This window comes from Hyposmocoma kahamanoa, unplaced genomic scaffold (assembly GCF_003589595.1).
Source record: "Hyposmocoma kahamanoa isolate Upper Pololo Valley unplaced genomic scaffold, ASM358959v1 192, whole genome shotgun sequence".
Taxonomy (NCBI): Eukaryota; Metazoa; Arthropoda; class Insecta; order Lepidoptera; family Cosmopterigidae; genus Hyposmocoma; species Hyposmocoma kahamanoa.
Window position 1 is genome coordinate 4,063,159 of NW_020653719.1, and position 12,119 is coordinate 4,075,277.

Here is a 12,119-nt window from a genome sequence, read left to right on the forward strand (position 1 = left end):
TCTTTAAAGTATTGTTGACAAATTATTGGCATGAATGTAATTGCAATTTTTAAATAAATAATAATTTTATTGACTTAGCGAAAATCGTAAAATAACTTTTAAATTGTGAAAATTTTACTTTATTGCAATCAATGAAAATGTACGAATACGATGCGTTCCAATTATGTTATCAAATTACAAACTCAACTTATTAATTTCAATGATAATGACTAAGCATGACATGTAATTTTGTCGTACGACAAATTGTAAAGTATGCTTGAAAAGTTGCCGATATTACAAAACAACGTAGTAAGTATAATCAATAATAAAATTTATACAAAAAAATAATTATTCTCATTTTCAACACAATCGGTTAATAGTGCTTGAACGCTCACGTGGAAGTACATCTGTCTATTTCTTTATATGATTTAGTATGTACTTCCATCTCGATCTTGTTAGATGTCTTCTAGCCAGTCAGAGCCAATAATTAACGTTTAAAAAGTAAAACTCGTCGTCCTGTCATGCCATTCCCGTTTGTGTAGGTCATGATACGAATTTAATCGATTTAGTTTTACCACGTCAAGTGAATTGCAAGGAACTTGGCTGGCTGGCTTATAAGCTCATAGTAGGCCCCCAGTGCGTGTACCATGAGATTACAGTGACAGTTACCTACCGCTAACGATCGCATAAAATGTTTGGATACAAAATATTGTTTCTTCTTTTAACCCCTAGGGGCGCTGTATAATTTTTTTTTATAATATTAAGTAACGGGACGAACAAGTTGTGTACCTGATGGTAAGCTACACGCCTGACCATAACAGTTGCAGTGCCACTCAGAGCTTTAAATCGCAAAGATCTGAGGGGCACTGCCACAGCGGTTTCTACTCTGTGGTTTCACATCAAATAACACATCATTATACGATTTTACTTTGAGAAACCGCGAAAGCCAAGAAAGCCAAGAACTGCAAATAACTACTTTGGTTTTGTGAGTTTTTACTACGAATTTGACTGGCAACTGAGCTTACGGGCTTAATTAGAATTACCTACTCTTTTTTACGGGTTTCAAATAATAAGAAATCATAGTAGGCCTCCACCTATTATTGATATACAAAATCGTCAGGGAGTAACCAACAATTACTTGGGTTTTTCTTCTTACTTGGGATGATAAGTGAATACACGGGTAAGCGATCTCGGCGTTCTGAGCTACAGTTACGGTTGCCACATCCCACACTTTGGGTGACAATAGTATTCTACCATAACCCCATTCTTATTGCAATCATACTCTCTTTTCCCTTCATTCGCTATTCTTTATCCTCTTTCCACCAATCTAACCATACCGATGGATGCGCGACCATGGTAAGCTAGCAGTTTTACTCTGAGATTTGGCTCTCAGCGTACTCATAATCTGGTCCTGGCATGTGGGGCTCTACCTGGATGAACTTTGTTTTCACTCAGCTGTTTGTGAGATACTAATGGTTAGCAATTTCAATAAAAATCTTAGGGCTTAAAGCTTAGGGCGAAAGACATACTGCAGAAAGCCGCTTTGCTACACGGAATGTGAGATTAGAAATGGATAATAAAATTGATGATACATACAGATGCCACAGATGTGTTGTCTGAGGGCTCCGTAACTACAAAGAATGGCAGATGTACGACGTACTGACTTGGAGTATCTGCGACAAATAGGGGCAGTCAACAAGTAGAATAAAGGAATGTAAAATCAATACGAATTTGTAAAACAAAGACTTCTCTAGATACGACTAAGATTACTTTGTAGACAAAGGTGCTTGTGTAAGAATGGATGGAGCATACATCAATGGCTTAAAATTTATAGGTGTATTAGACAGGAGTTTGTCCATGACTGTTCAATCTGTTCGTAGACAATTGTTTGTTAGATCTAAAAGATACTAAACGCGTATTAAGAATTAATGAGTTACTTGTCAAAAGTCTTTTTTATGCCGATGATTAAATAGTTCTTGCCTCATCAGCAGGCAGCAGAACACTGCAGGAAATGGTAACAGTAATGCAAGAAGCCTTTGAAAGAAATAAAACGAAGGTGTATGTGAGTAAGACGAATGCTATAGTGATTGAAAGTAAAAAATAACGCGATAATATTATTGGCAGCGAGAGACTAGAACAAATGTAAGAAGTTGTGTATCTGGTTCTGGGTATATTGACAAGAGATGGAAATGTGAAGTTAATTTTGTGCTTGTGCTGCTCCCAACCCGGTAAAGAGTTTAAGTATGGCAGAAAAAACATAAAAGTAGTATGAATTTGAGCGTTGCCAACGTGTAGTAAGAAAGCGTTTTTTGGAAGATAATGTAGTGATCAATGTAGAAAAGATGAATGTTAATTAATTGGCTACACAAATTTATAGAACGAATGTGGATGGAAACGTTGAGAGAAGTAGACCGCACCTAACACGTCTCGATCGGATTGGAGATATCTTTAAAAAGGCCAAGTTAACAGTACCAAGAATAAACGGGCATGTACGAGAAAATGATACCAGTAGAGAAAGCGAAAGAGGTTGTCAAGAGCCCAGCAAATAAAGGTTTATGGTATTTACCTACCCCAGTGGGAGTTAGGCGCGTAGTTGAGATGGTATGTACGTCTATATATTCAACTTGTTGTTATTGATGGAATTCTACTTCGTGTGTCGACTCTGATGTTTATATTTGGGAGAACCAGTACTCAGTGACTGACACAGCATTATTAGGCGCGTTGTAGAGTTCCTCGCGTGTACGAGTATAGGGGTACGCAGGACAAGACAAAAGATGTGCCATTGAGGGAATTGAGTCAGTAGTACAAGAAACATCGCAATATCATTAGCGATAAACGCGATAGAAGCAATAAAGATAATGGTCCTAATTACCACGGAGCTGACAGCAGTCATGCAATACGAGGCAATAAATCCACATTCCCTATTCAAGCTAGCAGTGGGGTCTACCGCAGCTCGGAATCGCAGTTTTTATATGCCACCGAAGCCTCCCTAGCTTTGAATTGACGTATGGTAGAGCATGATTGCCGATTGAATACTATTTATTGCGGCAGGTGGATCAGTGACTGGGAAAGAGAGGAATAAAGCGAAAGTGTATTGTATTATATGTTTTTACGGGTTTAACTTGGCCGAAAGGTCCTATGTGTATGTAAAATGTACAAATCGCATGTGCTTACGCTTGTGTTTTTCGCCCTCTGTTTATCAAATTGTTTCCTGTAATCACTCTATACATTTCAAAGACTTTTACAAATATTAAACTGGCATTGTTGTTACAGATCCACCAGTAGTTTCATTATCGCTGGGCAGCACACTCAACCCTAATGACATCAAAGAAGGAGATGACGTGTACTTCGAATGCTCCGTCAAGGCTAACCCAAGGGAACACCGGATAACATGGTATCATAATGTAAGTTCATTTTTAATATATGTGATTATCAAATCACCTAAATATTTTGAAAACAATCACACTGAAAGATGTTCCCTGTCACCAGAGAACTAACTCACGAAGAAATTCTAAATTCGAATATATTCTGAAAAATTCGTTTCGGCCGAAAATCGACAACTGACAATATGAGTATACAATGTGTAACACAAAAAGTACAGCTAAATTTCAAGCTGAAGAAAACTTAATTTTGAACTTTGATTTTGGTTGTTCACATATTTTGTTGCTCTGTATACACCATGCGAACAATAACGTTACGTGTTCTGTGTATAGAAACGTAATTTAATACAAAACTACAGTCAGCAAACTAAAGAAGGTACATTTTAAATGAAAACCGCTTCCAACCACACAATTGCACGTACCTCATAAATGCATAACGTCTTTTGAGATTAGGAATAATCGAAGCGTTATCATGGCCCAATCACAAGGTTGCCACATCGAATATTCAATACACCGAGCATGTGATTTGCTCAGAATCCCATTATAAAGAAATGGAATGTCTAACTGTATTTGGTCAGATAGAGCTGCATAACGGAATTAAATAGAATTGTACAATTACCGCTAGTGGAAATAAGATCACGTCTGTTTTGTTGCACCCTCGAGGGTTAAAATGTACTACAAATGTCCACTTGCACTAAATTAAGTAGATCTTAAACCAATGCTTAAATTGATAAGACATTCTTAACACAACGTTCAAAAGTTATTCACCTTATTTTCCTACTTGGCTTTCGCGGTTTCTCATAGTAAAATCGTATCATAACGTACCATTTGATGAGAAACCACAGAGTACTTTATTGTATACTGAAATGTGAAACTGAACATTTCAGCTGTGAAAATAAGCACTTCAAAAAAGTAATAAAAAAAGTAACCGACTTCAAAATTTGCATGTACATACAAACTAAAACGAAAAATTTAACAATCGGTTACCAGTAAGTTCACGAAACCGGATTCATCCCCTAGTTTGCCACCTTTGGAGGTGATATATATTTATTTTTTTAATTTAATGGAACCATACTGAGGCACCCTCTTTCCAAGAAAAAAAAAATCTTCAAAAACGGTTCACAAATGCCGTATAATCGCGTAACATACACACAAAAAAATACAGTCAAATTGAGATCCTCTTCATTTTTGAAGTCCCTTAAAAAGATGGTAACTAACGCTTTTCGGAAAATGGCACATTTTATATCAGTTTTTGCAAGGTTTCGTTATTTGTTTAATTTACATTAAACTTTCTGTTTTAATACTTTGTTATCTCTTTCAAATTTATTGATTTGCCTTCAATCGTAAAATAGCTTTTATATAACACCAAATTTGGCAGAATATTGAATCTTAGAATACAATCTTAGAATATAACTCAACGGTTAAAAAGTACTACTAATGTCCATTTGTTCATCGGCTGGTCTGGAAATCTTTGGGGGAGGCATATGCTCAGCAGTGGACGTCTTTCGGCTGATATGATGATGATGATGATGAAACTAAACTTAAGTAGGTCTTCAACAATGCTTAAATTGTAACACAATGTATTACGAGTGTATTTTGCATTGGAAGCATTAGTTTAAGACATTTTTTGACCGACTTCAAAAAAGGAGGAGGTTCTCAATTCGTCTGTATGTTCTTTTTTTTGTATGTATGTTACGCGATAACTCCGGTATTTGTGAACCGATTTTCATGATTCTTTTTTTGTTGGAAAGGGGGTACTTTCATAGTGGTCCCATTTCATTTTGAAAAAAAGCATCCACCTCGAAGGGTGGCTGTTCACGCATGAAGATTAATTTTTATAAATAGCGCCTAACTTAATTTAGGAGCAATTACTTTAATGGTTGCTATTTCTCCAATTCAAGGCGTTTTTCTCTCAATATACTTTCAGTAGTGAGAACCGATTTTTATTTTCTCCAGTGTCAAGTCCTGTATAGTGGCGAACTAACTTCTACAAAAAAATGACGTATTGTGGCGAATACGGTATTTTATAACTTTATAGCATTTGTAAAGAATATATAATATAAATACAAAGATACGACGGACGCACATAGAAAAATTCGTAATGTCCGCTGGTTGGTTCCGTGACTTAGTTGGTATAGCGTCTGGCATGGTATGCTAGAAGACGTCGGTTCGAATCCGGCCGAATCGAAGGTTTTTTTCTGAGTGTTCGATCGTTGTATTTAATAATTATAACAAACTAGTGGAGTAATTTCACATAAAAATAATTGAATATCAATTCAATAAAAATTTAAAGAATATATAATAATGATGAAAATAATAAATGGGTTCAAATCCTGGTTCGCACTTACGTCTCAGGGTGACGGGAGCAGTGGCAGTGCCCCACAGATCTTTGCGATTTAAAGCTCAGAGTGGCACGGCAAGTGTTATGGACACGCGTGTAGTGTAGTAGTTACCATTAGGCGCACGACTTGTTCGTCCCGTCACTTGATATTATAAAAAACGACCTCTGAGTTGTTCGGAATTTATGTGCGAAATTTAATTTGAAATTTGTCATGAGCTTTTCGGTGAAGGAAAACATCGTGATGAAACCTGCACGTCAAAGAAGGTTCACAACTCTCCGGAAACGTGGGTACCCCCAGGCCATCGTGGCGGACTACGGCCTAAGGCGATCAACCGCACTGGACCGCGCCCTGTGACGGTGCGCGGAGCTGCGTTTTTTAACGTTGTACTGAAGTACCTCAGTTTGTATGGAAAACACGTGCCGTCGAACACACTGACAAGACTTCTCCGCGCGGGAGCGCGATACACGCGGTCTTACCGCGACCCCGGGGGCGCGGCAAACCATTGGGTATGGCACACTGCGCTTCGCACTACCACGCAAATTTTTAATCAATATATGTTGACGCAGATCTGCGTCTCCGCCACCGCACCTAATGGCCTAAGGCCTAAACCCTCGCCTGAGAGGTGACCCATGCCTAGTAGTGGGAAGTATAAATAGGTTGATGATGATGATGACATTATTTGTCGATAAAGAGCTTCTTGCATTATTTTTAGAAACACAAATAAGTTCGTATACATTGATTTGTACATATCTAATAATACATAATTCTAAACACTGACTAAAGTTCTCTGTCAAGCCGCAAGTGCGTGCGTTTCTTATCTCACGACAGCTGAACGCACACGAACGCTATTTGTATCGATTTGATCAAAATGTGTGCTACATAGTGTACAAAAGTACAGAAATAAATATTATAAATTGTACATAATCTTATGACATATTGGGCATGGGTTTTATTGTCAAATTAATGATATATTATTATAAATATTTGGAAGATCAGACAATGCGATTTTAGTGATTTAGAAAGAAATTTGACTAAAGATTGAATTATACATACATACATACATTACAGCTGATTTCATGAACACAATAAACCTTAAAACCTTAAGCGGTGAAAAGAGTACTAAGTACTGAACAACACACGTATCATTTACGACATTTTGTTCTTACAACATGGTAAATTAACAACCAAAAATTGCTGAATATTGCACAGAGCTGGATTGTATGCCCAGAGCTACTTAAAATTCTAGTTAGGAATTTTTCGTGAGCGTAAGTTGCTTCATATTCCATTTAGTCGTACTAAATTTAGATTCATATTTATCTACCAAGATCATTATTTATTAATGGACGCTATGACAGCGATTGCATAGATCTTCGTGCAATAGCGTTGAGAATAGAAAAACTTTTTTAAATGTCTGATACCTGTGTATCACCAAACAAACAGACCAAACAAAAGCAACGCCGGTTGTGTTCAGTTTTTGTTATTGTTGGTTTATTACTTATTTATGATGGTTTACTTGAAATTACATTTTATAAAAATAAATAAATAAAGGAAGGGTATGCCCATTCCATTTCTGGTTGTCGGTCTCTTCTTAGAACAGGATTTACGCCATCGTGCACCATACTGACCCAACGGGGGTAAAAAAAACAACATTTCTCGTTTATCATTTTATAACGTTTTAACGGACTGTATGAATATGGATTGGGTGCTAACGACGAGTTAGCAAATCCAGAAATAATTTACTTACAGAGTTAATTCGTCAATGTTAGATAATATGCACAAATGTAAGAAGACAACAGCGAGTCAAGATATCAAGAGAATAACTGTACGTGAGGCGCATTATAAGTTTCCGGAATGAATAAAAAAAAATAATATAAACGGTCAGAAATGAATTTATTGTTCCTCAAAATATTCTCCGTTAGCGTTAATGCACTTTTTCATACGAATGAACCAATTTTGAAAACATTTATACCACTCCTCCGTGACAGTCTCTGAAATATATTTTTCATACCCTTCGACAGCAGCTACAGGTGATGAAAATCATTGACCGCGTAACTGGTTCTTAATTTTTGGAAATAAACAAAAGTCACAAGGTGCCAGGTCGGGACTGTACGTGGTGTGGCTCATAAGGTCAACGTTGTTCACCTTCAAAAATTCATTTGTCTGTCGGGCCGTGTGAGATTATCGTGCCATTATCGTGGTGCAAGATGATACAGCGTTTACGGTTATTTTTACGGACTTTGTCAATAACTTCCGGCATACAAATGGCCGCGTACCAGTCACTATTCACGGTACAACGATTCTCCAAAGTAACAGCAGCCACGTGTCCAGTTTTATTAAAAAAAGAAGCAATCATCCGCTTAGAGGCACCTACACGCGCGCCACTTTGGTTGGTTTCGGTTCATCTCCAAAGACCCGTACGTTGATTGTTGCTTTGTTTTGGAATCGTAACTATAAATCCATGTTTTGTCACCTATTACTATGTCCCACACCAAATTTGACGCCCCTTCGTTGAATCTGGTAAGCATGGCATTGCACCTAGTGACGCAATCCGGTTTTTGAGCCTCAGTCAAATTGTGTGGGATCCACCGAGAGCACAGTTTTTTCACACCCAAATGTTTGTGTACTTTTGATTGTATTTGACTCATGCCTATGCCTAAAGATCCCGAATCACATGATATGTCACATGCCTGTCTGTTTTGATCATACGGCGCACAGCATCGATGTTTTTGCTGTTCACAGCAGTAGACGGGTGACCATCACGAAATTTGTCACAGAGACTCACGCTACCGCGTTTGAATTCTGCAAACCATCTATAAATAGTCGTCTTGCATGATGCTTCATCGCCAAAAGCAGTTTGAAGCCGAGCGAAGCTCCGCTGAACTGTTAAGTTACACTTAAAGTCGTAGAAAATGATACTACGAAATTTTTTACGAGTTAATTCCATGGTGATGTAGACAACCAATTTTTAAAATGACGCCACAATGTAAAAACAAGTGACAGTCAGATGAAACAAACTGTATTCTACAGCCAAAGAATTCCATTGTAATTACTTTTTAAATATTGTTTATGTAAGTGGCCACTTCCGGAAACTTATAGTGCGCCCTATGTAGGACTCCAAAAATAAGATCACAATGTTACAAAAAAAAACGTTTAAGTCCCCAACCCGCATTGGGTCAACGACGTGGCGGACTATCGCCTAAACCCTCGCTTGAGAGGAAACTCGTGCCCAGCAGTGGCTTGTATATATTAGTATTAGAGCGATTTAAAGTATTTAAAAAAAATCATAAATGTAATTTTATTTGTTATATGGAAAAGCCGAAACTTTCTAGTTTTCCATATAACAGATAAAATTAGAGTTATGTATTTTTTCCTTAAAAAAATATTTGAAATCGCTCTCTTGTAATATTTTCCAAATGCACGTTAGATGTTTTATCTTTCCAGCGTCTATATGATAATAATTGTAGCGGCCTTCCATCCCTTACAAGCGTATTAATTTTTATGAAATAGTTATTCCGACTGGACTCGAACCAGTGTTTGTCGCTTCAACGTGGCTACTACTTACCACCTGAGCTGCGGATCGAGCCAGTAGATCTTACAAATTTCTCCACATATGTCGAAACGGTTTTTTGCCGTAACGCCACCAGTGAGGACTTATGAAAGTTTGTTACGGCTTCTAAACTTTACAGCTACCAGAAAACTAAATAACATGTCGCTATATTAATTGCAATATTTATTTGTTCGATCTATAACAAACTAGTGGAGTATTTTGACAAAAATAGATGAATATCGTGTTAATACCATGACGTCCGTAATATTCAATAAATATCTACTTCTTGGAGCGCTGCAAAAGACGCCAATTTTTGTTTATGTGCCAATAAGTAGCAAAATATCACTTCAGGCGTCCTCTAAAGCGCTAATGTTATTTTCTTTTGAATAATAAAGTTTATAAATAGGTCCATTAAATGCCCCAACATAATGCAACATATCTATATAATGTAGAGGTATTATTTGCATCGGAGTACAATTCCCGTATTCACTACAATGCTATTAGACGCATGCAATGAATACCATCTATTCTCTCATTACAATAGATACAGGCACGACTGGAATTGTGCTTACTCGCATGTCATACGCGACGAATTGGTGCAAGGTCCAGGGGAATCGAGTTCCAATTCAAGCATTGCAAAATTATTTTATTGGCAATTATACATATACAACTATAATTGTTCGGATTTTCTCACCGTCACTCTTGTATAAATGGGTTTGCTTCTCGTGCCTTTAGCTTCTTACGTCACATCATTATTATAATGATTAGTGAATGTATAGTACCTACATTAATACAGAGGCCAGAAAGTAAGTTATTGGAGGAGGAGTGTGAGTTACAAGGCCGAGTGCCAGGGAGGCCTTATTTTAATACGAGTCAAGCTATCCCCGTTCTCACCGAGGCATATACACGTGCTTTTCTCAAACAATGTGAGGAAGTAATGAAAGACGAAACAGAGGAAGATATATAACAAAAAGAGCTAAAAAAATTATATATAAAAGTAATATTTGACATGTTTAGACAATTGCTAAAAGAAGAGGTTATTGTTTAAAAATAAATGACCGCTTATTACTTAATGTGCTTATAAAAAGCACATTAAGTAATAGCAGTCCGCTGAACTTCCGATATTGTAGTTGAACGTATATTTATTACTGTATTTTCGTTATCGCTCTTCTTACTACAACTCATTTTTGCAACGAAAATACAAATGGGGCAAAAAACATAAAAAAATACCAAAGCACTCTATTTTATTTTACCCCCTTTTTATAAAAAAAAGTAAACGGCACATTTTTAATTCTCGCAAATACGAACACTGGCAGTTGGCTATATGAGTTTTTCTTTGGCCTGTTTACATTGTTAGCTATAAAATTGTTAGTCATTGACCTAATAAGGCTTAGACTATTTTTTTTCCATCCTCTAAGTATTTAGTGTCAATGTTGTTTGTCTAATTGTTAGATAGATTTAGACGTTTAGAGCAGCGGACAGTAATGGATTTTCATACGTACTTTGCAGGCCTTAACCGAGGAAAAGTCGCACGGTCCATAAATGGCAAACGTTCCGTATTCGTAATTTAAAAGTAATGCAAACATTTCCGAGCATGTTTGAGAAAATTACGTTTTAGTTACGTTAAAGTTTGGTTAATAATAAGTAATTTGCACCGTATAAAAAGTTTACCGTACAATATACTCAAAAGAAATGAACATTTTTATAATTTGTTTCATTTTCAACCAGGACAAGCAAGTAGTGCACAACGTAGTGGGAGGCGTGATCGTGAGCACTAAATCCCTAGTGCTACAGAAGGTGACAAGGGACCACGGAGGTGACTACTCATGCCGAGCCACCAACGCTCTTGGAGAAACGCCCAGTCAAGCCACGCACCTTAGTATACAATGTAAGTTACCTTCAGTGGGCAAGTTTCTTTATTTTTTCTTTTTTGTAATACCAAGTGACGAGTTGAACATATGCGCCTGGTCTTAAGCTACACGCCTGTCCATAGCAGTTGCAGTGCTACTCAGAGCTATAAATACCAAAGATCTGAGGTGCACTGCCACTGCGCTTGTCACCCTGAGACATCAGTTGACTAGTCCCATATGCCTGTAATTTCGCCAGCACCCGTTACCCCTCAAAACCACCGAACAGTAACGCTTGATATTTTTTTAAGAAAAAGAACTTTAAGCAAGACATTGATCGAAAGTTCCCAAATTGCAAATGCGTTAGTTATGACAAGGAGGGCAGAATAGGTCAATCATGACTAAAGTCTACGTTATTTATAAACCTATGAATGACAATAACTACGAGTATTACCTATATTTATCTATACTCTTTGCTGTTCCGTGTAGAATCTTCGGTAGTCGGTGCGTATGTTATTTTAAATTTTAAGGGTTATCATTTCTGTAGATAACGTGTATAGTGAGTAAGGTACCATCCTATTTATTTATATAATATATAATGCAAAAGATACTCGTCTCTATATGCTACGGTGTCTCCAGCTGCAAATGCTTGCTAGGTGAAGCGTGAAACCCAGCAAATTGCTGAGGCTTTTACTTTTTCTTCGACATAGATTTAAGCATTGTTTTATCTTAAATATTATTGTACGTTTTCTGTTGAAGAATAAAGTCTTTTTATTTATTTATAAAGAGAATTTTAAAGAAGTTAAAAGAAACGTGTCTTGTATTTCGAAAATAACGAATGCAATTTTGTGGTTTATAGTATTTTTTTTTATTTAGGGTCTCTCACGGCTATGGAACATGAAGGGAAAGTACTTTAAATATTGTAGGATATTTTGCTTTAATAAACACGTTACTTTATTTTTAAAAGCCAGCATTACTGCATTCAAAGGCTTTTAAAAAGCAGTTTGCTTCATTAGGGAATTGA

At 36.8% G+C, this 12,119-nt stretch overlaps 1 protein-coding gene across 1 annotated transcript in view; it reads left to right on the forward strand.

Annotated features, from left to right (window-relative positions):
• Window positions 1–12,119, forward strand: part of LOC113226655 (neural cell adhesion molecule 1-like) — a 136,522-nt gene that overhangs the window by 98,059 nt on the left and 26,344 nt on the right. The window contains exons 9-10 of the mRNA XM_026459375.1: window positions 3,253–3,383; window positions 10,977–11,136. Coding sequence (XP_026315160.1) covers window positions 3,253–3,383; window positions 10,977–11,136 — 291 coding nt within the window. The remainder of the gene's footprint in view (window positions 1–3,252; window positions 3,384–10,976; window positions 11,137–12,119) is intronic.